General features: G+C 52.3%; 1 protein-coding gene across 14 annotated transcripts in view; it reads left to right on the top strand.

Moving 5' to 3' along the window:
• RNF144A (ring finger protein 144A) overlaps nt 1–27,379 on the top strand; it is a 397,563-nt gene that overhangs the window by 47,933 nt on the left and 322,251 nt on the right. For 12 of the 14 annotated variants that reach the window (XM_037026431.2, XM_037026426.2, XM_037026428.2 and 9 more), the window contains one exon: nt 20,719–20,864. In XM_037026431.2, the coding sequence (XP_036882326.2) occupies nt 20,730–20,864 (135 nt within the window). In that variant the 5' untranslated portion in view covers nt 20,719–20,729. Of the gene's footprint in view, nt 1–5,088; nt 5,303–9,403; nt 9,687–20,718; nt 20,865–27,379 lie in introns of those variants that run through there. The other 2 variants (XM_037026427.2, XM_073217088.1) reach the window with 2 other exon arrangements.

Genomic DNA, 27,379 nt, shown 5'->3' with positions numbered 1-27,379 from the left:
GGCCCTCTGCCAGGCTTCCTGGGCACTTCCTCCGGGAGGCCCTGTGTTGTCTGTGGTGAGCCCTCGCCGTGGTGTCCAGGCGTGCCGCCCAGGCCCCGTGGCCAGCCCTCTGCCAGGCTTCCTGGACACTTCCTCTGGGAGGCTCTGTGTTCTCTGCCATCCACATCCTGCCTACAGGCTTCTACTTCCCAGTCTGGCCGGCCTCGATTTCTGAACATGGAGTTGTGAGGCTTGCAGCCTCCTGCAGGCCTGATGGGCTGTCCGGCCCTCCTTCCTCCACACCCTTGTCCCCTTGCCAACCCTGGTGCCGGCTCTGCTCTGCTCCTGCTTCTCCGGGTCACAGATGCCACCCGTTCATGCGTCCGTCGCACCAAATCAGCCCTCTCTGTGCATGGCTTGCTCCTCCTCCAGGTGGAGTCTGATTTGGCTGAGGGATTACCGCAAATCAGGCTTTGAAAATGTTCTGTGAATCACGTCATTCCTCAGGTGCAGAAGCACATGGCTAATTTGTCACCTGCCACAGAAGCTTGAAGTACAGAGGAGGGTGGGAGACCTATGGTCTGTTAGGACCCCGTGGCTGGCCCTGCTGTGTTATTCCCAGCCCTGGCTCTGTGCACAATGGCACAGCTGTGGGTCCCTGTGTCTCTTTCTCTGGGTGCCCCTTGGCCTGCCCGCCACCGGGGCCTGCAAGCATGGAGAGGGGCACCCTTCCCACTGTGGGGCTGCCCTCCGCCCGTAGGGACAGGGTGAAGATAAGTGCCCACCCTGAGCCTCTACGATGAGGGATGATGCTCAGGCTGTGCCAGTGGCTCCCCCCGGCCCCAGGGGGGTTGGCTTCCGTTAACCGTGGTGGCCTTGCTGGTGACACAGCCCTTCGGCACCTCTCCCGCCTGCCCCACTTCCCGCAGTGACCGCTGTCCGACCCAGGTCCCTTCCCAGATGGACACTTGTCTCAGTGGTCATCTCAGAGGCTGCTTCTGGGGAAGTTGAGTTAAGGTGCTTCCCTAGACTTCTGTTTTCTTGTGAGCAAACGAGGAAACCCAAAGCCGGCTGGGAGGATTCAGATGAATCAAAGCATGGGGATGTACATTCATGCTCACCTGTTTGATTTGGGGCCCATATTTTGGTGTCCTCCTGTTAGTACTTCAAAGAATACTCATGTTTTTCAGGAGCGAGTCACTGTGTACATTGAATATGGAGCAGGGGGCAATGGCTCCCTGTTGGAAGGAGTCTTAATTCTGTAGGATTTCTTGTTGGTTGCTTTAAGTTGTATCGCCGTCCCACAGTGTCACCGCCCCTCCCCAGGGCACAGCGGCTGTGACATGGGACCAAGTGACCTTCCGCATGAAGCCAGGGTGGTGTTGACTGGGCCAGGGTTATGCAGACGGCAGGTCTGGGAAGGAGCCCGGGGCTCACGGCTGGCTGCCGGCCGTCCTCGCCAACCCTGAGTGCATCCCTCGCCAAGTGCCATCTCTTCCCTGGGCCACTCCTGAGAAGGCAGGGAGGGGTATGTTCTAGAACCATCTGGCTTTCCTTATTTGCTTTAGAAAACACAGAATGAGAATATTCTCCAGGATGATCATATGTTAAATCATGTTGGCAAGTAGGCTTTTATTTTATTTTGGTGGCAGGAGGAGGACAGGGACTATTTAGGGCTCAGAAACAGCTCAGTCATATGAATGTCAGAATAAACTCCTAGTTGGCAGCACCAACTCAGCCGGTGGCCGCTCACATCCTCAGCCAGGCCACACCAGTGATTCATTCTGGGAACCAGGAAAATGAGTCCAGTAATGGGAAGTGTCCTTGGGGCACCGGCAGCCGTGGGGCCCGTGCTTGCTGGTGGGAGCCGGGTGTGGAGACCCACCCACCTTCTTTCCCCAGGGCAGCCTCTTTCCACGAGCAGCAAATATACTTGACAAAATACCCAGAATTACTTATAAATGGGTTTTTTACGAATCAGTTCAGCCACAGTGTCTAGAGAAGCAAATTAACTCTTCTTAGGGTTAGGACAGAGGAGACGCCTGCTGACCCTGGTGGGTCAGTGGCCGCAGCGGATCTGCTCCTCAGGCTTCCGACTGGGAACAACAGCTGCGCGGTTTCCCCGTGGGCCACCCCTCGGGGTGTGAGGCTGCCGGGGCATGTCCTGCCCGCCCAGGTCTCATCCTCAGGGCCTCCAGCGTGCACCCTGCCTGCTGGCCCAGGGCTGCAGCCGGCCTCTGCGGGGACGGCTGTCACGTGTCGGCAGGGCCATCTCCCTGTGGGGCACCGAGGTTGGCGTGTCACATCCGCGTGTCACTGCAAGATGCTGAGAAGTGCTCCATGTGGGCTGCGTCATGTGCCCCCAGGTTCACATGTTGGGGTCCTGACCCCACGTGACCCAGAAGGCGACCTTATTTAGACATAGGGGTCTTCACAGGAGAGTCAGTGTGACATGAGGTCATTAGAAGGGTCTGTAAGCCAATAAGACTGGAGTCCCCTTAAGAAAGAACTTTGGAGACAGAGACGTGCGAAAAGGGAAGGCCCAGGAGGTGGCCCTCTGTACTTCCATCTGTTCCAGTCTGGAACAGGTCCTTCTGCAGAGCCTCAGAGGAACCAGCCCGAGGCACCCCGATCTGATTTCAGCCTCTGTGCTGGGAGGCGGTAAACCAGTGCCGCTTAAGCCCCTAGGCTGTGGTTCTGTGTGACGGCGGCCCCAGCAGACTGGTGGAAGTATCCTCATTCTGTAGGTGTGGAAACTGAGGCCCGGATTGGTTCCCCTCGGGAGCAGGGCCTGTAGGTGGACGGGACCCCAGGCCCTCTGTTCCAGCATTGGCGCTCAGCTCCAGGCCCGGGGAGGCAAGTTAGCAGACCTTCCTGGGCCTCTCTGTGGCTGTCCTCTCCCTCTGCCACGATTCCTCAGGTGGCCACCTGCTCCCGTGCTCTTGTCCCTGTGCGAGTTTTGAGCTAAACCTATTGTGCCCAAAGCATGGCTTGCATAAAATTTAGTGCACAAACATGTATGTAAAAATAAATAAATAAAACTTGAGGATATTTTGAATTTGTGCACTGAAATCGTGCCTCACTCTACCTTATTTTCCTAAATATTCCTTTTTCCTTTGCCACATTTTTCTTGCACCAGGTACAGCATTGCCTTTTAGAAACAGGAATGCTGGTTGCCGTGTTATTTTACCTGCCAGTTTCCCACTGTCCCCTGTGCTGTCCTGTTGTTGAAGCTCCAGTGGGCTTGGCAGTGAGCTCTGGCCCGGAAGATACGCAGGGCCTCGGGGAGGACTGTGCATGTGTGGGGTTTTCGTACTTCCCTGGGTTTCTAAGAGTCTGTGAACCTTTACCTCCAGCTGTCTGGTCTTTCGAGGCAGCCTGGTTTCCTTGGCACTGTGAGTCCCGGAGACGCAGTGGGTGGAGGGGTCTGGGGTCCCACGCACCGGCATGTCTGCTGTGAAATCCCGATCTTGTTCAGCATAGGTGCCAGGAAGATAATGAATGTTGCAGAGTTAAGACTTTGAGCAGCTTTGTGAGGTAACAGTTAAGATTGAAATACAAGTTGAGTTCTTAGGTGGGCTCTGGCTAAGAACAAGATCTGTTCAGGATTACCTAGAGATTTTCTTACAGACTCTGTGCCGTCCGCCCATCATCTCAGGTGTGTGGAGCAGCTGCGGGAAAGGAGCTGCGCTAACTGAAGCAGCCCCGGCAGCTCCAGTGGTGTGGGAACTAGGAGTCCCATCTTCTACTTTGATTCTGTCACTGAACTCTGTAGCCTTGAAGTCCCTGTCTCTGAGTGACGTATGGAATGAAGGTTTGGGCAGTGTGCTTCCCAAGGTTCTCCCTTGTCTGATTTTTACTGTATTGTTAGCATGGATTAAACTCCTGATTCTCAAACCCTGCATCTCTGCCTTTGAGGCCTTGAATGGTTCCCTCTAAATTAAGAAAGTACAGGATGTATTTCCAGATTCCTGCTTTGGTTCTTTACAACTTAAGGGAGTTTTCTTTCTGATCCTTTCTTACCAGTTTGCAAACAGGGGATTGCAGCCTGGTTCAAGAGCCTCGGCCCTGGGAGGAAGTTGTGGGTCTCTCCTCCCGGCCCTGGAGCTTGGACGAGTAAAGGCACATCAGGCTGCAGCCCCCGGAAGCCACCCACCTCCCGGGAAGCCTGAGCAGCAGCGGCACCCAGCTGAGTGGGTCCTGACTTTACCCGGTCCCCCTCCTCCTCATCTGAAGCAGGGGTTGCGGGCACCTGCTGGCTCATCTGCGTGGCAGTCCGAGGTGCTGCCGTGAGTCTGTTCACTTGTCAAACTCTAGGGGACAACTTATCCCAGCCTACAAAAGGGATATGACATAACTTGAGATGTTCACCCGGCTCACCATCTTCATATATGTGTAACTTATTTTTCCCTTTCAGAAGCATTTTCCGAGTGGGTTGGGCTGAGCGGAAACAGCTCCAAGTGGTTTCTTCTGTGGCCTAATTGCTGTTTTTTGGGGTGGGAACATGGGATCGGATTCCCATGGCAGCCCTGTCCCTTCAGGGTCCTGCTCCTGCCCCCCTTACCTGGCCTGTCTGCCCGGGGAGCCGCCTTACCTGAGACCCCAGCTGCCTGCTGCTTGTGACCATGGTTGGCAGGGCAGCCAGCTGTGTCTCTGGGCTGTGTCTGGGCCTCATTGAGGGTGTGATACACATTGCTGAGGACAGGGTCAGGGTTGGCATCTCTGAGCTGTGTCCTGGCCCAAACTGCCAGAGAAAAATTTCTCCTGGATGCTTGCAGCTGGCCAGGCAGATGGCCGGGCAGGCGAGAGCTGATGAGGTCAGTTCTTCAGCTCACAGCAGCTAGAGGAGGGCACCTCTTACCAATGGGGGTAGATTAATCCTAACAGCACATACTGAATAGACCCTGACAACAGACACCGTCACCAGCGATGCCCAACGGGCTGTAGAGTTCATGGAAGAGCGGATTCTAGACCCAGATTAGCCTGGTTTGAAACTAGGCTCTGACGTGTAACATTGGACAAGTTGTGGAACTTCAATACCTCTGTTTTCCTACAGGGATAAGAGTGTGCAGTTCACAGTTGGTGAGAAGACTGAATGAAGTGATGTGAGTCCTGTGCAGCATAAGATAGCAACTGGGAGTTATTATTACTAAGTGGTTCGGCTCAGTAACATGGCTGGCGCTGAGCTGGGATTCAAACCCAATGGCCTGTACACTTGGAAGGACGCTGTCTGTCATGTCAGGCTCACGTGCTATCTTAAGCTCCTTGGAGAGAGACTTAGGATCTTCCCTCAGAAATGCCACTGGCTGTCTGACCAGACTAGGTGGGTGAATTTTACTGCCTGTCTTCAGCTTCCCCGAATATATTGTCATCAGACCACAGAGTAAATGGTGTGTAAGAGTCAAGGTGGCACGGCTCTGATCTTGAGAAACTTGTAAACCTAACGAGGGAAGACATTATTTCCGAATCTGGGTTGTGGGTAAGGTGACTGAGACACGGGGCCTGTGAGATTCACAGGTGGGTCCTAGCGCCTCGTGCTGCGGTGGTCCTGGGAGATGCCACTGAGCCAGGTCCTGAGGGGGGCATGGGTTTACGAAGTGGAGAGGGAGACGAGTGGACGTGTGCACCATCAGGACAGCACGTGCGAAGGCCCTGTGGAGGGCCTGCCCGGCAGCCATAGGCGGCTGGGGGTCAGCTTGTGAAATGTCTTCACAAGCAGGCTTGGGCAATTGCAGTAGAAATGAAATTTTAGGGGGAAAAAAGAAAAGTTTAGTTACAATATTTAGGAACATTAGAGAAGGGGAAAGATGAGAATGAATGCCTTTCATCAAAGGCAGCTACACCCGTTCGGCATCTGTGGGCAGTTTCGTGGGTGTCCAGCCGCGCCCTGGGGTGAGGAGCCGCCTCCAGCTCTTCAGTCACCAGCGTCCGCTCGTTACCATGGGATGTATGGCTTCTGTGTAGGATTTGCCGCCCTCCAGAACACGCCTTTCCTGGGCTGCAAGGCAGCAGGGCAGCCCGTTATTCACCAGGGGAAGGAAGGTTGTGGAAAGTAAGATGGGGCAGGAATCCTGGGATCCATGGCAGTCGAGGCCATAGTGAGTACTTGCTAACGGACTGACCTCGCCCGTTCCCGGCGCCCTCTCAGTGCAGAGCCTGTGACACGCCATGGAGAAGCTTCCTTAAGCCCGTCCAGCGGGACTGAATTCTTAGGAAGCAAGAATGGGGATCAATTCTGCACATTACTAGGACTATCGCTGCCTCAGGACAACTGGTGCTACGTGCAGTCTCCCTTCATTTCAGAAATGAAGTATGGCATCACGGACCTCTGAGCAAGCCGGTCTGTGCCTCGGTTTCCTCACAGAATGAGGAACGAAGCTCATGTACAGTCAGGTGGCTGGAGAGTCCACACGCCCAGCAAGTCTTCAGTAACTGCTAGCTATTACTATTTCCTTATTCTTCTTAAATTAACATTGCTTTTTTTTTTGCCTTGTGGGAAAGTAAAACCCACCCCAAAGGGCTGACACTGAAAACCTTCCTTCGTGAGCTGACAGTCACTTGTCTAAAATCTCAGCTCTGACAGGCAGCTGATTAAAGGATGTTGAAACTTTTGACAGTAAAATAAATGTCAAAATTTAAATTCGGAAGAGATGTGTAGGAGAGCAGATATACACTGACATTTTGGGGACTCTGAGCTAGCTCAGGGAAGAAAAATACTATTAAAATACCATTTGGAACTTTTAATTCGTGCAGTGCTGAAACACCTCTCCTAACTTTAAGCAGGCAAGTAGATGTGTGGAATGAATAGACACCAGCCTTTGAATTAAGACATTCTAGAAGATGATGATGGTGATACTTATTTTTTTAAATCTGTTTAATTTTTTAATAGGAATATTCATATGGTTCATAATCAAATTTATTTAAAGGTACATATTAAGACATCCTGTTTGTGTCTGTGCCCTCCAGCTCTCCTCACCCTGTCAGGTACCTGTTTTAACTTGGAGCCTGGGGATTCATCCTGTGTTTCTTTATACAAATATACACGAAGTTCACACAACTTCCAGTGTGTAATATTTACTGCTCTGTACTTTGCTCCTTTAACTTCATGCATTTTGTGGCTCTCCCCATGTTAGCACCCAACAGGCTTTCTCCTTTCCTGCTGTAAGTGGGTGTTGTTCTGTTGTGTGGGGAGTCTAGGGTGTATTTAACCAGGCCCTACTTGGCTTGTTTCTAAGCTTTTAGTATTTCAAGGAAGACAGCGACAACTACCTTTATATACACGTCTACAATCAGGTTTCTGCGTCCAAGGTGTTCTCATGCGTCTTATCACTTTGAACCGTAACCGGTAGCGTAGGAGAGTGGTCATGGTCCTGCACCCACACCAACCGGAGTGTTTGCCACACATTTGAATGCCCGCCTGTTGGTCTCTGAGAGGTGGGGTGGCATCCCATGGAGTTAATTTGCCTTTCTCTTCTCTTCTTCAGAATCTGTAGATTTGGGGCCTTTTTTTTTTTTCTTTCTCTGTGAAGTCCCTCTTTGATCGTTTTCTATTAAACTGTTGCTCTTCTATTTCTCAGTTTCCAAAACTATACATATTAAGAGGATCAACTATGGTAAGGTTTGCATTGTTTTCCCATTTTATTATTTATTTTGAATTTCTTGGGTTTGCCCAAATTTTTGAAATGTATCTGTATAAAGGAATATGCAAGACAAAAGTCATTTCTCATTCTAATCAAAAGTGATTTTATGTGTGTGAGTGTGTATCCTTTCTTTGTCTGAAGCAGCTAACATAATGAGCATATGATTTTTATGCTTACTTTCCGCTCACCCAAAATTACATCAGCCATTAGTCCCTCCTGCAGCATGTCACTCTGTGGCCCACACCGTTCCATCTTTGCTTTTACTGGTTTGACATTCCTTTTAAAACATTCATAGTAATGCACTTCAGCTTTTTTAATAGCACAGGAAATGCTGTAATGAACATTTTCATGCACCCAATTTTTTATTCTATGGATGAATTCCCAGAAATGGTAATCACTTACCAAAGGATTTAAACATTTTTAAGGTCCTCGATAAATTATCACCCATTGCTTCTCAAGCGTTCTTTGTATATTACCATTAGCCATGTTTATAAGTTTCTCCATGACTCTATCCAAATTATTATAATTTAAAAAATGTTCAGTTGATTTTATAGGTAGAAATGAACCTGATCATTTTCCACATCAGTAAATCAGGGCACAGAACCCCTGGGAGACGTGCCAGGATCACAGAGCTGGCCAAAGGCAGGCCCGGGGCTGGAAGCCAGTGTCCTGGTTCCCAGGGATAGAATGCTGGCTCACACCAAAGTGCAGGTGCCAACAGGGTTCTCTGGGCAATCTTCACATACATTTATTGGGCCCAAATGAACATTTTTATTTCACTTTAGTGGGAAAACAATGAACCGCTAGTAGGTATTGAGCCATCCACTCAGTAAATATTTGCTTTCCACATGTAGTACATTACACCACGTGTAACGTAGAACATTAGACTAGGTAGTTGATATTACATGGGCATAAAATTCTCCCTCTTACAGGGAAGCTTCTAGCGCAGGAGAAGAGGTACCCCTTTGAACAGAGTTACCCCAGCTTTTTCCCAGGTGGAGAGTTTTGGAGAGTCAGGTAAACTGTGCTGACCCATTTTTGTGGCAAACCTCTTCTGTGGACAGAGTGAGCAAAGCAAATGGAAACCACAGCCCTGCAGGAGAGTGCACTCTGGACAGGGAGACAGAGAGAATAAACTTAAACAGCAGACGGTGGTACATGGTGAGGGAAAAGGAAGTGTGGGAGGGTGTGAAGGGGAGGGGACGCAGGCGGACGAGGTGCATTTATGCACATCGCCAGGGAGGGAGACCTGATGAAAGAGTGTCGTGGTGGCGGCTGGGGATCCCAGTGAATCCCCCCCTCACCTGCTACCCTTTGTCATCCCTGCCCAGGGGCTGAACAGACCAAGGGCGGCAAGGAGACAGGACCGGGGACACCGGGGTCTCCCAGCCCTGGAAGGTCATCACGTTGGTAACTGGCCCTGGGTGTGACAGAGGCCTGTGAACCTGGGAGTGACGCCAGCACGGTGGGCACAGCAGGCTCTCTTATTTTTGGTGTGTCCTCCTATACTAATGACTCTCCAGGGACCAAAGAGTTACCTCCACAAGACAGCCTAGTCCCACTAGACCCATTATCATTTCCACAGCTTGGGCCTTCCCTGAAACAGATTTCCCAGGCGCCCCTTCTCCGTGTCTGGAGGCTCCATGCGCACACTGGGGCGCCAGGCAGGGGTCCTGGGAGTAGAAATCCAGTCTTTAACAATGGGCTAGGAGTAAATGGGATTTATAGAATTGCCTTAATTATGGGTATTCCCAGCAGAAGTGCTTCTCGCCTTGGAGGACTGACTGTTCCTGGGTTGTCGGTGGTGTTTTCTTGGGAATAATTTGAAGTCTGCATCTGTGTTTCCCTTCAGGAAAGGTTTCATCAGTTCATCTGATTGTGCTCAAATCCCTCCAGGGTGGGCTCTGAACAAAGCTTCGCATTCGGGAAACTAGCTTAGTGGCTCTCCACTTCAGGCGCTGGCCCTGCTCACCCAGCGCTGTGGATGTTCTGCGAAGGTTCTTTAAAGGAAACCTCTTGTTTCTGCTCTGCAGGGAATCCTCGCTGCCATGTCGGAGCTCATTCTGAGTAAGTTCCGAGGCTGGCCCTTTATCTCGTGGAGCCCCGGTGTTGCCTGACCGCCCCACCAAGAGTGCGGGTGGGCGAGGAACTGGGGGCGGGGCAGGGCGGGCTGGGGGCATGGCCGTGGCCCCTTCTCCCTGTGTGATGCGGCGCTGTCCATCCAATGAGCTCCTCTGCACGTGGCGTGTCCTCAGCCACTCAGAAAAGAGATCCGCGTGGCCTCGGCCGTCCTCGGGGTCCCTGTTGGAATCTGAGCTCCAGGGTGGCGGGTGAGGCGCCGGGGCTGGGGCTCAGGTACGTGGGTACCGCGGGAGGAGAGTCTCGTGAGCAGGTGGCCTTCCGCAGTTGGCCAGGCCTCCTAGCCTGTGGTCTGCGTCCTGTCCGAGGCCATGTGATGACCCCAGCTGTCCTCCTACAGCCGTTGGGAGACCCAGTGAGACAACAGGGCCTTTCTGTGTGACTGTCGTCTTTCCATCAGGGAAGTTGAGCGCTGGACTGAATTCTGCATCTCAGCCAACGAAATGGTCTATCATGTACCATCATTAAGTCACATGCCTTATTTAACAACTGGGGGTTCTCTTTGATGAGGAAGAAAAGCTTAAAACCTCAGCAGTGTTTTTTCCTCAGCAGGCCAGCCCTTTTGTATTCTCATCAGAGCAGCCAGGCGAGCCCTCCCCCGTGTATGGGGTCTGGGCAGGCGGAGCCCTGGGGCGCAAAGGGGCCTTGCCAAGCGGGGCAGCCGGCGTGTGGGCAGGGCAGACCTGGGCTGGTGGTGCAGGAAGGGGACCTGAGCTCGGAAGCCAGGAGACTCCACTGAGAATCATTTTGCCACTTGTTACTTTGGGACCTGGGGCGAACTGTCTGTGTTCTCAGCATCACTTTTGAATCTGTTAATGAACCTGGTTGAGCTGACTTCCCGTCTGGGTAGCGTTGTCTGACCAAGTGCAAAATAGCAGGTGGAACACATACGTTGAAAAACACCGTGGCTAATCCTAAGAGCATCACAGATGCTTTTCAGCATGATTTGATCAGAAAACAGACATACTGGGGGCCCCTCTGTTTCATCGGGGGAGCATGGTATGTGTTCGCTTGGCCCCAGGGCTGCTGGGAGAGAGAATCGCCCTCCACATCCCAATGAAACAGCAGTGCCCCCTGCAGCTGCCATTTCCTTCTACCCAGTTAACTCGGCAGTAAAGGAAAAAACAAAATAGAGCATTTTCTCCCTTTGAGTAGGTTTTTTAAACCGTTGAATGGTCATACCCTCCTCGTGGGTGTACATCTCAGAGGGAGACAGCAGCCCCTAATGTGTGTCAGAGAACGGCTGGGGGAGCAGGGTGGTTGCTGGCTGCTTTGTGTAGGTGATCAGATGATGGAAAGATGAGCGAAGTAATGGACTGCTGGCCACTGTGCTTTGGAGAATGTAGTGACATTGTTTTCACAGTTGTCGTACTGCTGAAGTGACATGGGGTTCTTGAGGTGCATGCTTTTCTTCTAAAAATGAGAGCCCTTTAATAGTTTCCAGACCATATTACATTGAGGAAACAGTTGGGCCCCATGAATAGAAGAATCCCATGGATCCTGCCCAACTCATGGCACAGTGGGGCACCTGACTTATTGCTGATAAAAAGTGAGTGCCGATTATTCCCAACAGTAGAAGTGAGAGTTTGGAGGTTAACATTGAAAAAATACTTGTCATTGAAGCCTTATGGTCTCCAGGTCAATGAGAACCAGCTCTGCTGGGCCTTGTTTGTCCCTCCCAGGCCTGTGATGGTGTCCAGACGTCAGGTGTTTCTGCTCCCCAACCTAAACACCGGAGCCTGAAAGTGACTCAGACCACCTGGTGGACTGCATGTTTCATGTGTCCTGTGCCCAGCGTGGGCCCCTCGGCCTGCTGTGGACAGTGGCAGGGGAGTTTAAGGCTCCTATTGCTTTCCCACAGCAAGTGTCCTAAAAGCTAAGGGTGTGCTCTGTGGGCCCTTGGGCTGCATCTTTCTAGAACAAATCCTTGGGCACCTCAGTGTCTCCATGAGCTAGAGCACCGAGGTCAGGAGTCACAGCGCTGTCATTTATGGGCACCGTCAAGCATCTTGCAGCCGTGGGTCAGAAACACAACATTCCCGTGAAGAGCCAGATAGTATGTAGACTTTGCTGGCATACATTTCTTTGCTTGTGTTTTCATTTGTCTTATAATTTTTAGAAATTAAAAAAAAACTCACCACATTCTTAGCTTGAAAGCTGTGCAAAGAAAGGCCTGGCAGAGTCACATACCCTGCGCTAAAGGCTTTGAGGGGTTCCGTCTGGCTCAGCGCCTGCCTGTCTGCTGAGCATGTGATACTATGTCTCCTTCATGAGAAAGGAAGGCCTTGAGGGCTTCACTGAGTAAGTGGTGGGAAGCTCTTGACCTCACCCCAGACTTGCGTCCCTCAGTCCTGCCTGCTAAGGTAGAGATCCTCAGGTTACCCTTGATCGCCTGCTCATTCTCGCACACACACGAACCGTCAGCGTGTCCTTGCAGCTTTTATTCAAAGCATATCTGCAATGTGACCCCTTGTCATCGGCCCCATTGATCACTACACCCTTCTGGACAGATGCCTCTTCTCCAACCTGGACAGTCGCAGTCACTATCCAGCCAGTAGCTTTCCCTCTGCCTTCCCCCCTCTGGGGTGCCGGGCCCCCCGTACACAATTTCAGCTCCATCATTCCCTTCCTGCCTCATTTTCCCTCTTGCATGCAGTGCTAATGCACTGTATATCTTCCCGATTTACCTTACTTTTTTCTGTCTCCCCATGGAGTGGAAGCTCCTGGGGGCCAGGTGGTATCTATCGATTCTGCTATCTGTTAACATTTACGGAGACTAGCACAGTGCCTGGGACAAGGTGTGCCAAGGTACCTGGTTAGGTGCCACTGTGAGGAGGTCTGCGCTTCCCTGCACTGGAGCAGACCCTGAATGGCCCCACCCTGGCAGGTGTCCTGGTCCTGGCCTGCAAGCACACTGCCAGCACCTAAGGCTGGGGCCCCCAGGCCTTCCTGTGACCAGGACCCCTCCTGAGTCCCGTGTGTCTCCTGGGGTTTTGTCTTGGGGTCCATTCTAATTGTGCTTCTCACGTCCGGGGGTGGGGTTGGGGTCCACTCACTCCCATTTCTTCCCACCGGCCTTTCCATCGGGCCCGTCCAGCTCACAGAGAGCAAAGACGAAGCCAGATCACCCGAGAGAAGCAGCAGCTGAGAGCTTGGAATATCGGTGCAGGAAGAAACCTACTTCATGTGTTCAGAAGTCCCAACTTTTATTTAATTTGCTGTCTGAATTACATGAAATAAGTTAAAACTGCAGCCTAAAATTGCAGGTGCAAATGTTCCTCCCGGCTCCCCCAAGTCCCGTTGGCCAGGTTGCTTGTCATTGCCTACCTTGCTTGGTGCCTTTTCCTTGGAGATGAGACCTTAAGAGGCAGGTGCTCTGCCCAGAGGACAAAGGCGTGGCTCTGTGGAGGCGTCTCCGGCTGTCGGCTCTTGAGTCGTGGGTCTAGAACAGGGTGTGGAGCATTATAGAAGCCTAATGACCCGGCCACTGACCTGGCCATGAGCAGGCGGAGGGAGCAGGGGGTCAGCACAGGAATCGAGGGGCCGGCTGCCTTGTGGTGGAAGTGCGATGAGTCCGTGGGGCGGGAGGCTGAAGGACGTTTGGAGGAGTCTGTGGACCGGACACATCTCAGCCGCAGGCACCCCGTGTGCCCTGAGGGGGATCCCTGCTCGCAGGGGTTTACCACTGAAAAGCAGGTTTTATCTTTACAGCTCTCTCGCTGTAAGACCCATCCCCACCTCAGGGGGGACTTTCTGGGGCCCCAGAGGCCAGCTCTCCCAGCCTAGGCGGCAGATGAGGCCGTGGTCCACGAAGGACAGGGGTGGGTCCTGAAGGGTCGTGTGGTCGGTAGCAGCAGAGCTGAGATGAGAACCCTGGTTTCTCGAGCCTTCATGGAGGCCTGTTCCCACCTCTGTTCCTGCTCCTTAGCCTTTGACTCAAGGGACCCACAAGCTGCAAGCCCAGGGATTTCCCAGGCTTGTTGCCCTGGCAACGAGGCTTCTGTTTGGTGCCTTGAAGGAAGCGGCCCTGTGCCTATCCCACGCCCAGCCCAGCGGGCCAGAAGCGTGCTCCCAGAACTGGCCGCCAGCCAGCACCGACCTAAAGGCCGGAGAGGCTGTGGTGACAGAAAACCACAGACTGTTCTGTCTGCCCATGTGATGAAGGCCAGCTTGGAGCAGGGAACTGCGGTGGCCCACTGCTGCTGGGCTTTATCATGATGACAGTATATATTCTGCTGTTCTTTTCTCTATACCCTAATCTGGAAAAAAAATGGAGATGACAATGACTATGTCATTGGGAAGGTTTGCTATGATACATTTAGGGTCACTCATTGTCAGGTAGGAGGAGCCGGTATTGGGGTGGGGGTGGTTGTGTGACCCCTTAGCAACTCCCAAAACAGTTCAGGGTAGGGAAATCATCTCTAAAAGGACAAACGACCAGAAGATGCCCTCCCACCCCCCAGCCTTAAAATGTAATGATTTTGTTTGATTTTTAAAGCGTTGCTGCCTGGCAGCTGAAGTGTAATGTTTATGTGGTGGGCAAATTGGAGTTGAGATAATAGGCCCTTTGTGTATCCCTCTGCGTTTCATCCCTGGACGGAGGTCAGAGAGCCAGGCTTGCCTGGGCCGTCTGTGGGAAGCAGACTGTAGTGTGGAAGCCACCAAGACATTTTAAATTTGCATGTGGAATATTTTATCAGTCTTTGGAATGAAACAGCTCTCTGCCATGAATGCCAATTGTTTCTGAAGCCAAGCTGCCTGCAAGAGAGACAGCTTCCGGAAGCAGGTCCACAGGTCTGCCCAGCCAGGGGAGGAACCTCGAGGCCATAGCACGGGCCGAGGCTGAGCGGGATTTCCATACATCCGCCTGTGCTTTCCTGGGGGCTTGCTGTGGAGGTCTTGCCCCAGCGGACAGTGGCCTCCTCACCAGACCAGACCTCCTCCTGGCAAGGGAAGCGCAGCCTCAGGGCGCTGTGATGGGCCGGCGGGACCACCCACTGCTCTGTGGCAGGAAACGGCTCCCCACACGGAGATGTTCCACTCAGCCCGGCCTGTGCCTTTCACGCCTAGTGCCTGCAGTTGCTCTGCACAGTCAGGAAGCTTCAGGGCGGACTCCTTCTCCCTCACCTGTGCAGGTGCATTTGAAAGCAACAGAGCGCACACAACCTGCCCTCAGCACGCCTGTGGCTGCTTCTGTGAGTCTGTGGAGAAGGAGTCCTGTGCAGAATGGCAGCCAGACAGGCTGGTGGCAGCCCTTTCCATCCCAGCTCCCCTGCGAACCCTGAGTGTAGGTAGGAAGCCCCTTGCAGTGCTGTGACTAAGGGCCGCCTTTTTTCTCTATTTCTCACGAACCTTACCGGTGTGTGCATGTGTCTGAGAGGGTGTTTTGTGGCTCAGTGGAGTCTTTATGTCCTTCTTGGGGAGGGGTCACTGTGTTCATTAGCATATCAAACCCCTACGGAGTTAACAGTTAAAAATAAACACACAAATCTGTTCAACTATATTAAATCCAGTATTTATCAGATTTTTACTTCCACACTTAATAATGCCATCTGGGGAGAACACTGGCCTAAAATGTTACCCCTTCCAGTTGAATCTGCATCTTAAAAGGCTAATTTGGGTTTAAATGAAAACTACATTTTTTTGTTAATCAACTTTTTTATTGTAGGGCAGTTTAGAGGTACAGATTTCATTTTAGATTTAGGTTAATGGTTTGGATTTAGATTTAGAAAAACGATGCAGGTAGCGTGGGGGTTTGCATATAGCACGCACCCAGTTTCCCTTGGTATCCACAGCTTCTTAGGGTGGTACGTTCATCACAATTAACAAACTGCTCCTAAAATATTACTGCTGATTGAAGTCTGCACTTTATTCAGATTTCCTTAGCTAATGTCATTTTTCTGGCCCAGAATCCAATTCCAGACACTAAACCGTAATGCATTCAGTCATCACGTCCCTGTCGGCCTCTCTTGGTTGTGACGTGGTTTGGATGACCTTGGCAGTTTTGGGGAGGCCTAGGCAGGCATTTTGTAGATGCCCCCTGATGGGATTTGTCTCATGTTTTTCTCGTGATCAGAGGGGGTGATAGGTTTTGGGAAGAGGACCACAGATGCCCAAGTGCCGTTTCCTTCGCATCACGTGATCACCGTGACTTACCCTTGTTGACTGTGACCTTGGCCGCCTGGCCGAGGTGCGTCCATCGGGTTCCTGCGTGCAGTGCCTGCCCCCTCTGTCCATAGCCCTCTTGGAAGGAAGTGGCCCTTGCACAGCCCACACGGAGGGTCAGGAGTTGGGCTGCAGCTCCTTGAAGGGAGCATGTACAGAAACTACTTGGATGCTTTTTCTGTATGAGAGGTGTCTTCTCTGTCCCACTTATTTATTTAATCATTTATTTATATCAGTAAGGGCTCATGCATGTTTATTTTATACTCTCTGTTATGATCAGCCAGCTATAGGAGGCAGAGGCTGTCAGGAGAGCGAAAGGTGGACAATGATTTTTACTTTCTTTGAGGGGATGAAGATGGGGAGCCTAGGGACCCACAGAAGCCCGCAGCCCTGGAGCCCAGGAGTGGGGTGGTGCTGGCCCCGCAACCACCTCCTGCTTAGTGTGAATCTGCCAAACGCCTCCCTCCAGGGACTGCTGCCCCTTCCAACTCCTTCTCCTTATATCCACCTCTCCCATCAGCGTGCACAGCCCTGTGTAACCCCAGTGGTGCTTAATAAGTAACTTGCCTTACAAACATTTTGAATTACTTACATTAAATAATACTTATAACTGACCAGATGTTCTTAAAATAGTTTGTTGTTTCTTATGACTAGACATTTCCATTAGGAAAACAAAGACTATTTTTTTTCTTTTCTGGTGTATTGTGACTCTCTTAGCAAATTCCTATTTCAAGTTTGCAGCCGTTGGATGTTTGCAAAATCATAATTAGCCCATCCTGTAGACAGCAAAGTTCTGTGGTAAGCACTGTGTGCTTCTTTTTTTTGTAAAATCTGCCCTGTTGTCATCACCATTTGAATCATGATTTTGAGCACACCTCAAATAGCATCTACTCTAGAGGGGAAAGGATATGATGTTGTACCAGGAAATAGAATTAGGCCTGCTTCACAGGTCACTCCAGGAAGGGAGGTGAGGGGCCACGCTGACATGCCTGGGCAGTGGGAAGCCACACTGTCTAGAGGTCAAGTGGAAATCATGGTCCAGGAAGAGAGGAAGCAGGAAGTCAAGCGTGCAATTAGTGCTGAGGGTCACGTCTTCAGAGAGGCTGTCAACAGGAAAAGGAGCCATGCCAGAAGCTGGGAAGAGCGAGTATTGTCTGGGAAGGAGCAAACCAGGGTGGGACACGGGGTCCCAGGTGAGAGGCAGCGAGTGCTTATGGGGCAGAGCTTGTGCACTCGATGTGCCCACTGGGACTTGCCATGGGGCGGGGGTGTGGGCTTAAGGACTCTATGTTGAAGGGTTAGACCCTAGATATCTGCAAATCTGCAGCACATTTTGGGGTGATGTCCTGTCTTGGACCACAGTGCGTGGCGGACAATGAAACGGGAGGCTTCCGGGTTTTTGGTCTTTCCTTCTTTCAAAAATTATGGCTGCACGCTTGAATGTCTTGGAAGACTAAGTTCGTCATATCAGTTGTCTGCTGAAAAGCTACTTTTCTCCTCTCTTGAGTCTGTCGTTAATGTCCGCCTTCTTAAACCTGACATTTAATGATTGCCACTTGGCAAGCGGGTCCTGTATCCCAGGAATCTTAGGTACGTTCCTTCCCACTCACTCTCTACCGCAGGTGTCCATGGGAGGTGATGGGTATAGTTTTTAGAGAAGCGATGCAGTTATTAAAACTAAGGTTCATAGAGGTTATGTAATTTCTCCAGAAGCGCCTGACCAGGTGGCAGAACATGAATTTGGACAAGGTCTGCTCCTTCCAAGGTGTGATCTCTTTACCTAAGGCTGCTACCTCAATGCCCCAAGAATCTGACCCGAGGCCTTGTCAGCAGACTTATCAAGCACCTACCCCAGGCTCCCCAGGATGGAGAGGCCAGTTAGCACCCTCTGCCTCCCAGGGACATGTCCAATCTTGAGGGACCTTGCAAGCCACAAAGGTTGGTGATCCCTGTTAGGACTGCTAACATTCTTAATCAAAGCATAATCATCTCTCTGTCTGTGAGCTTGGGTACATCTTGCTTTGGAAAAAAAATCACGAAGTATCAAAACAGAAAAGGATGCAGGTAAGTATAATGAAAAAAAATGTTGGCCCATGAGCCCAGGACCTAGAAAACCTTTGTGGACATTTACAGTGATGATAAGAAGGAAGCGTCAGCAGTTCCACGTGTGGAGAAGTGTTCCAAGTGAATATGAAGTCTGGGAGGTGAGCAGCGTGGATTTTGGCTCCTTCTGTGCCCCCCTGGAGCTGAGAGACCCTCAGGTCATCTAAGTGTGCTGGTCCCATTGGCTCTACGTCCAATTGTGAGCCTTGTTTCAATTCAAAGACTCCCATCAATGCAAACAGTTCATGAATTTGTGTACAAGAGTTCTTTTGTAACCACGGGACATGCACTTACCTTAGACTCAGTTGCCGTCAGTTACCAACGTCCTGGGAAGTTCCTAGACTCGTCTTCCCGCCACCCACTCCCTGTGTCCACCCCCTGCCCTGAATGCACATCTCCCCTCTTGACGCCCAGGGTGGACCCTGTTGGCCTTCAGCAACCCCCAGGTGCTGAGCGCTTAGGGGTCAGGTATTCCCTTGTACTTAGGTCACTCGTGTGCCTTTCTTGTGTTCATTACCTCTTACCTCCTCTGAGCATCTCGAGGCTGTGCATCTCTAACCCCCGGGTCACACACGTCTTCCCCACCCTGGTGCCCTGCGGAGAATCCACAGTGGTTTGTCCCGACTTAACATTTCCTTAGTGATACCCTGTGAGCAATGATGATAAAACTTGAGGAAAAAAGATACAATACAAAAAAAAAATTAAGACAACTCCTTGTCCCTGGGAATATATTGCATAAATGATGGTAACATCCAACACCTCGTTGTAGAGCAGGGGGCATCATCAGCCTTTCTCACAGTGGACCAAACTGTGGCTAAGGGAGACTTTCAGGGGGAGAGGAGAGTGTTTCGTCTCCCTGCCAGGCCCCTTATGTGAGTGCTGCTGACCCTCACGGCAGCCTTGTAAGAAGGGCAGTACCCGCCCATCAAACAGATGAGCAAACTGAGGCGACAGCGGCCAGGTCACTGGGCAGTGTACTGCTATGGGCGTTCTGCTTGCTGGCAGAGCCCTCAGTCCCTTCTGCCCCTACCATGCTGCCTCCACTCTCTGTCATCTGGGGGAGGATGCTGGGATGTTTCTCTTTCCCCTTTTGGAATCCACTCCTTTTCACCTGTGTGAGATGTCACCTCCTCTCCAAACACAAGCCTCAACTCCCCCATGAAGCTCCTCTGTGCTGACAGTTCCGCACAGACGTGTTCTTGTCTTTAGCAAGTGCCTTGAGCACCGAGTTCACACCTAATCACATACTGCCTTGTACGGTGAAAAGGTTGGCTTTTGCATTGGTGCAGGCTGTGGCTGAATGGAACCTGAAGACCCCAAAGTGGGGGTCTGTGTCTCACACACCTTCCAGTCTTCCCGAAGTCCTAGAGCCACCTTGTGCATGTTCTGGCCAATGGCTGATGTTTTGTTTTGTTTTGTTTTCCTTTTCCTTCATGTGTTACCCCTTTGTCATGCTGTATACAACCCTCCGCTGTACGCATGAAGGCGAACGAGACAAATCCCCTTTCCACGACCCCACAAACCAGCGGGAAGTGTGGGTGTTCTCACTCTCCACATTTCCTCTTCCTCAGCCCAGAGGCCAAGCTAATACGGGGCACCACATAACAAACTCAGTTTGAATCCTGAGATTTGGGGAGCAAGTAGTGAGAGGTCAAATGTACAGGGATTTTATCTGAAATTGTAACGGAATCTTCTCTAGTCCTGAGTTCAGGACACGTGAGTTTGGAGAACAGGGGGACACTAGTATAATAAAACACTTCCCTACCGTAGGTGCAAATAAAGGCCATCGACTTAAGTCAAATGCTCAGGGTCATGAAAATTCATATCCTCAGGTGCAAAAATTTGTAAATTAGCCAGCAGGCAATCATTGAGAGGCCACCATGCTGAGTAGGGACTGAGACATATACCCTCCCGCCTTCCCTAAGAAGACGCCCTGGAAATCCATGTGATAAATGTACCAATAGGTAGTCATGCTCTCAGGGGAACACAGCCTGTGTGCAAGGATTCAGGAAGTGGCCAGTGGCTGTTCCTGGAGGGTGGGGACGGGCAGGTGGCATCCGTCACTGAGTGGTACTATAGGATGCACTCCACCCGTATGAATGAACAAGTTTGCCACAGGCCCTTGCCTTCCTGAAACATGCATTTTAGAGAACCTGCCAGGGCTAAAGGAGGCAGTGGTGTTTGCGCTGAGTAGAGGTCAGATAACCCCTGGGATGTGTGGACAGAAGCCAGTGTGGAAAGGCTAACCCATTTGGAGGGCACAGAGGGCACAGTGGGACTCACTGACTGGTTTGCTGGGAATGTTTCTACAATGGACACTGGTCAGCAGTTCAGTCTGATCAATAAGTACTTTAATGAAAACTTCTCTTCCAGGCTGCTAAGGTTTTGCCCTCCTGGGCTGGGTGCTTGGGTGGTGGGCCAGGTCCTACTCACTGTCCATTGGCGGGATCGGGGAAGATGAGCAGGGGCACGTCATTTGCCCTTTCACGGGTAGAGATGAACATTGCCATCAGTGAGAGGAGGCACCCATGGACCCCCAGAGGAGGCACCTCTGGCTGGAACTTCTCAGAGGACCCGAATGGGCTCTTGAGCAGCCCTGCCCACCCCCAGGCACGGCTGCCTCCCGGGGCCCCAGGGCTGTGTGTCCGGGAGGAGGCTGCGGGGTCTGACGGCTATGCTTCTCTCATTTCAGACTGCTCTGCCATGACCACGGCGCGGTACCGGCCCACGTGGGACCTGGCCCTCGACCCGCTGGTGTCATGCAAGCTCTGCCTCGGGGAGTACCCGCTGGAGCAGATGACGACCATAACCCAGTGCCAGTGCATCTTCTGTACTCTGGTGGGTCTCTGTGGAAAACACCTGTTTAAGAGAATTCCGGGGGGAGCCTTTTGCTTTCATTTTTGTGACGCCCACCCAAACCTTTGACCCCACTCTGCTCGGGATAGAGCCTCCCATCTGAGGCTTTCCTGTAGCTGCTGGAGGAATCCTCTACGCCAGCTGGGCTCCCCAACTAGATGTCCTCCACGGGTGCTCACGACGCAGAAGTCATCCCTTAAACACAACTTGGGAAGCGAGGAGCGCCATTTAGAAAGCCCAAGCAGGGCATGTGCCCTTCTTTCCAGAAAGGAAAAGCTTTGCCACACCTCCTTTTAAATCTAATTTATTAGCAGGTACACGCTCGCACACCCCTGTGGCTGCCACTCCCGGGCGTGTGCCGAGCTGCAGCGCTCAGCGGCCCTGTCGGCTCTCGCAGGCTCAGTGCTGACCTGGGAGGCACGCATCCTGAAATCACACTTAAATTCCTTAAGATGCAGCCAACAATATTTGGGGCCAAATGATCTTCTCTTAATGATTATGGAGGCTTCTGTTTCTGTCAGCCTAACTCAGACCCAACACTCTACCCATCATAAAGGGAAAATGAGGCTGTCAGGTTTATTTTCGATTTGTCTCATTTAGTTTTATTTGATTTTTCTCTCCATTCAAAGAGTACCAAAAGAAGGCCAGAAAAGAGAAAAGAATCACTTTCTACAAGCTATAAAAAAACAAAAGTGTGGCTTCTGAATTTAACTGTATTATAAATGGCCCACATGGGTGGCCTGCCCGGGTATTCCTCGGATATCTAGATTAGAATCTGCTCCGACACCATCTTTCCTACCCCTTTGCATCACGTGTGTTCCTCCTCCTTGTCCATGTCTGACAGACCTTATTTCATCTGTGTCTAAGCAACTCCCTGGGGTGCAGGTACATTCAGTGTCATCTCCGTTTTAACGATAAGGAAACTGAGCTTCACAGATGTTTAAGTACACCTGCCTTCCACTTGTGCTGGACTCTGGCTTTCTGAGGAGCAGATTCTGTGCCCTAAACACTTGGTTTCCTGCAGGACTCCTGAGATCTAGTCAATAAATGTCCACTGGATGAGCCACAGGGAGTCTGCCTCAGTGTTGACATCTGAAAAATGGGCCTCACGGAAGTCCCGGGAAGGTGACTCCAACCTGGAGGACAGCAGATTGATGTTGTTGTTTCTCTGAGATGGGAAAGGATGGGAGGGAGAGAGGCGGTGGGGGAGGAGGAGAGACAGACCTCCTGCCAGTGGCTAGGTGAATCGGACGCATTTTTATCCCAAGGGGATGAGCTGGGATGGCAGAGCCTCAGGAGCTTTGTACAGATGCCTGAAGCGAAGCCTCCCACAGCCTCAGCCAGTTGATGGAGTCCATCGGCCCAGGTGCCTCGGGCCACCTTGCTGTCCCTGCCACAGGCCACCTTGCTGTCCCTGCCACAGGCCTGCTTTGTGCGGATGGCCTCATGAGACCATAGCTTGTTTTCTTGCCCTTGAAGTACTCTGTTTGCCTGACCCGTTTGCCCAGCCTTCCTTGTGCTGTTTCTGGTTTTCTATTTCTAGAGAATTGTAGTAAAAATAAATAAGCAACTCTAACTTAGGTCAGATGCTCAACTTGAGTCGGGGGCTTTGCAAGGAGAAAATAGCAGCGTTCTTGGTGGGGGGTTGCCAGGGGTGCTGGGAGCGGGTGTGATGATTCTGCTTTTCCCACAACCATTTATTCAAAAGTCAAATGTTGAAAGCAGTCCCGTTGGTCTCTGCCGCTCACCGCAGGGTGAAGCCGAGGAAGCACCGGTGTGACGGACGGGCGTGGGGCCCCAGGTCTCCAGGCCCACGCCCTCCCTTACCCCGGCCTCGGCCTGGGCAGCACTGGACAGGGGCCTGCGGCTATGGCCACAGTTGTCTGTCCCAGGGGGACAGGTGTGGGAAGGCAGAAAAGAATGAGGAGAGGAAATTGTGGTGACCCCAAAAAGAGGCACTCTTAAACAAAATAAATGATTGCTGGAGAATGACAGTCAAGTTCTGAGGTGAACTGACCTCAAGGAAGAAGGGGCTCTGGGAAGGCAGGACCTCTGGAGTCTTGGACGCCGGCTCGGCCTCCTGTCCTCCTCTGTATAGTGGGTTCCCCAGCAGCTCACAGCACAGCCAGTCCGGGAACCGGTCAGCACTCATGATTATAGTCAGTGGCTGGACTACAGCTACTAACCCTGGGCGCACGGTGCAGAGAGGTCCGCCCCGCCGGTGGGTGGGTGCGCTCTCTGGACCCAAGCTTGTGTGCGGCACTGGCCCGCCGTAGGGGGCCGGGGGCCCAAGGACGACTCAGGGTGGCCACCTTACAGGCGGTGGAGCCCGCTGCTCTCTGCACTCCGCCGTCCAGCCCGGTACCACACCTGCATGGCCCTCCTGTCCGGGCCCCTCTGGGGGTGGGAGCCCAGTGGAGGAGAGGACCTCGTGGAGAGGCCCAGGCCCTCTGGAGGGGGAAAGTCAGCCTCACGGCATGGGGTGGGCTGTGGTCCAGGGCTGAGAATGGACAGGATCACCGAGGCCTCCAGCCGCCCAGACGGTGGCTTCACAGAATTACAGTCAAGTTCCGAGGCCCCACGAGTCCCTCTGTGTCCCCGAGGGCAGGACTGCTTCCTGCTGTGCGTTGTCCTGAGGCGGCATCCAGGCCCCTCCGAGTCTCTCAGGCCCCACTCACAGCCTCGGCCACAGGGGTCTCCATCCTTCTCTCTGGCTCTCAGGGCCCCCCCAAACCTTACCTTGTGGGTGGGGGCGAGTGTCACTCCTGGCTGCTGGTGACGCCCTCATGCTTTACTGTATCGTCGCACTCATAAAACCCTGGAGTGGGCAGATGTCTCCATCTCCAAAAGGACACCAGGGCTCAGAAAGACGAGTGGCCTGCTCCGGCTCATTCCCCTGGTGCGCCCAACCGGAGCACCTGGGGCTTGTGCCTGCATCGACGCTGATCCTTTAACAGTCTCTAGGGAGCGCCGAGCCTTGCCAACGGCTTTGCTGAGAGACTCAGCAAAGGCCTGGAGGGCCGCTCTGGAGTGTTTGCATACCAGGGCCTCGGTCAAGCTCAGGGGGCTTCCTTCCTACACCCAGATTCTGGCACCTTCCATCCTAGGAATGACACGTGGGACTTTCTGTCTCTCTCCACATTCTGTGCACTTGAATCTCCATCCCAAAGCCGACCTCACTGTACTCTTCCAGGAGACGTGTCTGGTCCCGCTGCAGTCAGGGTCCTAGGACCCTGCCAATTACTGGCAAGATACCCACATGGGTGTGCTGAGCAGTGCCCCCAGCCCCTTCTAACTCATGAAAAACAAATAAGCAAACAAAGTTTTTGGTTTTTCTGTTTGACGGAATAATCTCCAGTTACCTGTCAGTAGCGACAGCTTGTCCAAAACTGGGCAGGTCCCTCCTCTGAGTTCACCTCCACGTGTTACCCGCTGAGCAGCGGAGCCTCTGCACATTGTCATACACTCAGCTTGTCACATACTTGTGTCCCCTTCTCTCACACACCTTCCTAAATTTGCACAAACACAACCACACACACAGACACACTTGTTCTTCCTCTAGCCATGGTCCAACACGGCGTTACCTGTTGCTTCTGTGGTTCTGGCCTCCTAGATTTTTGTACAAAGTATGTAAATATTTGTCGAGTGGATGAAACAGGTGATGTGACCCTTAGTGTTGCTAATGCTAATGTCACACAATTCTCTCCTGCGAGGACCGCTGGGAGGTCTTTGTGATGGTGTGATTTTGTTAAATATTCATTTTTGCACCTCTAGGACTCTGAGTTTTCATATTCAACAGATGGAATGTCATCAGTGCATGTGTACCTTGCGGCTCCTTGAGGCATGTGGGTAGGGCAGAGGTGCATCGTCTCCAGGACCTGTCCCTTCTCATCGGGCCAGCACGGCTGTGTGACCCTGGGAGAAGGGAGTCCAGGATCCCCTGCTCTCTGCAGAAGAGCAGAAAGCACAGCTCCGTTTCAGTTTTTTGGTCCTGTGCAGCTGCCAAGCGTCAGTGGGAAGGCCCACTGAGTCCCCAGAGTGCCTGCAGGCCGTCAGAGCTGGACCCTGGACCCTTCGCCCCCCCTGTCACCTCCCGGCCTCACCCTCCGCCCCAGTTGCTGTGTTCAGCTGCCATTACCTCTTGTCAGTCCATGTGGCCACAGCCCTGTTCTCAGAACAGGGCGATTTGAGAGCAGAGCAGTCCTGCAAGGTGTCATGGGGTGCAGGACTCCCATGGGGTGCAAGACGTCCTCGTCTTGGCCAATGTTTTAGGTCCTGGCATGGCTACAGACCAGGCTATCATTTGCTTCTAGTTCCCACCCATGAGCTGCTGTCATGAGCATGTCCCACCATGCCCTGAGTGGGAACCCTTGGCCTGAACGACTTACCTGGTCTCCCCGCCCCAGCCAGATCCATCCTCACTGCCGGGACCTGGCTCTGATCAAACAGACCTTTGTCGCTGTCACTCCCCTGCAGCCACCCTGCAAGGGACTATGTACTGTCCCCATGCCTGGAGCCGCTGCCCTGTGTGGCCCAGCTCACCTCCTAGCTGAGCTCCCCTGACGCGTCGTCCAGCCCTAGGTACTCTGTTTCCCATGCACTGCTTCTGGGTAGGCCAGCACCCCATCTCTGGTTGTTCCTTTGCCTTGTGCGGCCCCAACGCTGGAATGAATAAGCCCTTCCCTATGTAACTGCTGAATAAGTGCTTCCATAGCCAGCACCTGCCTCACTGAACCCACAGCAGGCTTGCCTGTCTGCATTGATTGTTGTGAAGCCAGGGCCCTCCCAGGTCTTCCTGGCCTCCACCACGGTCACCAGCACAGCTTCCCACAAAAGCAGGCACTCATTGCTTCCTGGATGAACTGACTGAAGTCCCAGGCCAGTGGCACGCTCCCAGAGGAGCGCTTCCGGTCTGCCACTCCTGAGGGAGTGTGTTCACCACGAAATCTCAGTCCACACCTTCACCGAGCATTGGTGGTCAAGCCCCCGGGTGAGGCCTCTGAGGGCTCCAGTGGGGTAGGGAAGGTGCCACCTGTGCCCTGTCCACTGGGCTGAGCTGCACGGGAACTCTGGACGGCCCTCTGGCTCTTGGAGACTCTGCCATCTAACGGAGGAATGTAATCAGGCCATCGATCATTGATGGCTCACTCATGCCAGGCAAAACACCGTGAGCAGTGTCGCGGAGCCCTGCTGTCCCTGGGCCATCACAGCTCTACAGCTCTTGTGTGATCGTTTTCTGTTTGCCAGGCCGATCTTATCCCACACTGTGGGAAAACAGGCTCCGAGAGGTGAAGTTCCTTGCTCGAGTCCCACGTCTGGCAAGTGGGTGAGCTGGGGTGGGACTCAGGCCCAGGCCTGCGATTCCAGGGTCCCTGCTCTGCAAGCACTGCTCACTGGGGTCCCGCTGTAGTTGTTCGGACCTGCCTGCACGTGACATCCATGAACTGCGGATTCCAGAGAAGCATCGCTGCTGAGACACCTTCGATCAGTGACTGGGGGTTTTCTCCTGCTGTTAGGACCCTCAGCAGCCAACAGGCCTTCAAGTGAGAAGATGAAACAAAATGCAGACTTGCTGTAGTTTTAAGCAAGGCTGATATGTCTCCGTGGCCACTTCTCCTTGGCAGGAACCTTCCGGTACATGGTGGTATCTCAGCAAATCAGCAGTGCTGCCGCCTCCTCTTTGGACCCTGGTCTCAAAGAGTTGGAAGACAAAATGGAAAAGGAGATGCCTGGAACATTCAGTGGCTCTTGACACTCGCCTCCCTCCTTAGACACCTGTGCTGTCCTTGTACAGCAGACACTCCTGTTCCTGGACGGTCACTGTGTGCGTCCGGGTGTCCTGGGCGTGTGAAGATGTATTCTGGGTGGACTCAGGCTTTGGCAGTTTCGAATACGTACAGCACTTGGTTCTAATAAAGAAAGTATGAGGTAGTGGAAAATACATAATAAATGATTGCGGATGAAACAATTTTTAATGGAGAGGAAGAAGGCAAACATTTAAAAAAACAAACACAAAGACCCACCTTGTAGTCAGGCCAGGGGTTCGAGCTACTTCTGCTTCCAGTGTAGGGCTTTGGGCCTGTTCTTAACCGCCCTGAAACCTCTTTTTCCTCATCTATAAAATCGGAGTGACAAAACCTCCCAAGATTCTTGCGTTTTCATGGGCCGACTCAGCTGCAGCGATTAACACAGAGCTGGCACTTTGAAGGCATTTGGTCGCGACAGCCATTACAGAACACGTATGTGCTTTTGTCCCATGTATTGACTTTGACAGACTTTCTCTGCTTGCCCATTTTTTTGGTGCTCATGTGAGGACATCTTTTTGACATTAGATTGAGAAACATAGCTGTGATCCATGACCCACTTGATATCTGGGCGAAGACTGGGCTTGTTTTTGGTGGATACTTGGTCAGACTCTGGGATCCTCATGTCTTTTTATAGTAGACACTTCGGTACTCCCAGAGCACAGTCATTTTGCACATTGCACGGGCGCGTCC

Source organism: Manis javanica, chromosome 1, assembly GCF_040802235.1.
Source record: "Manis javanica isolate MJ-LG chromosome 1, MJ_LKY, whole genome shotgun sequence".
In the NCBI taxonomy this organism is placed as follows: Eukaryota; Metazoa; Chordata; class Mammalia; order Pholidota; family Manidae; genus Manis; species Manis javanica.
This window is presented reverse-complemented; position numbering and strand designations above follow the sequence as displayed.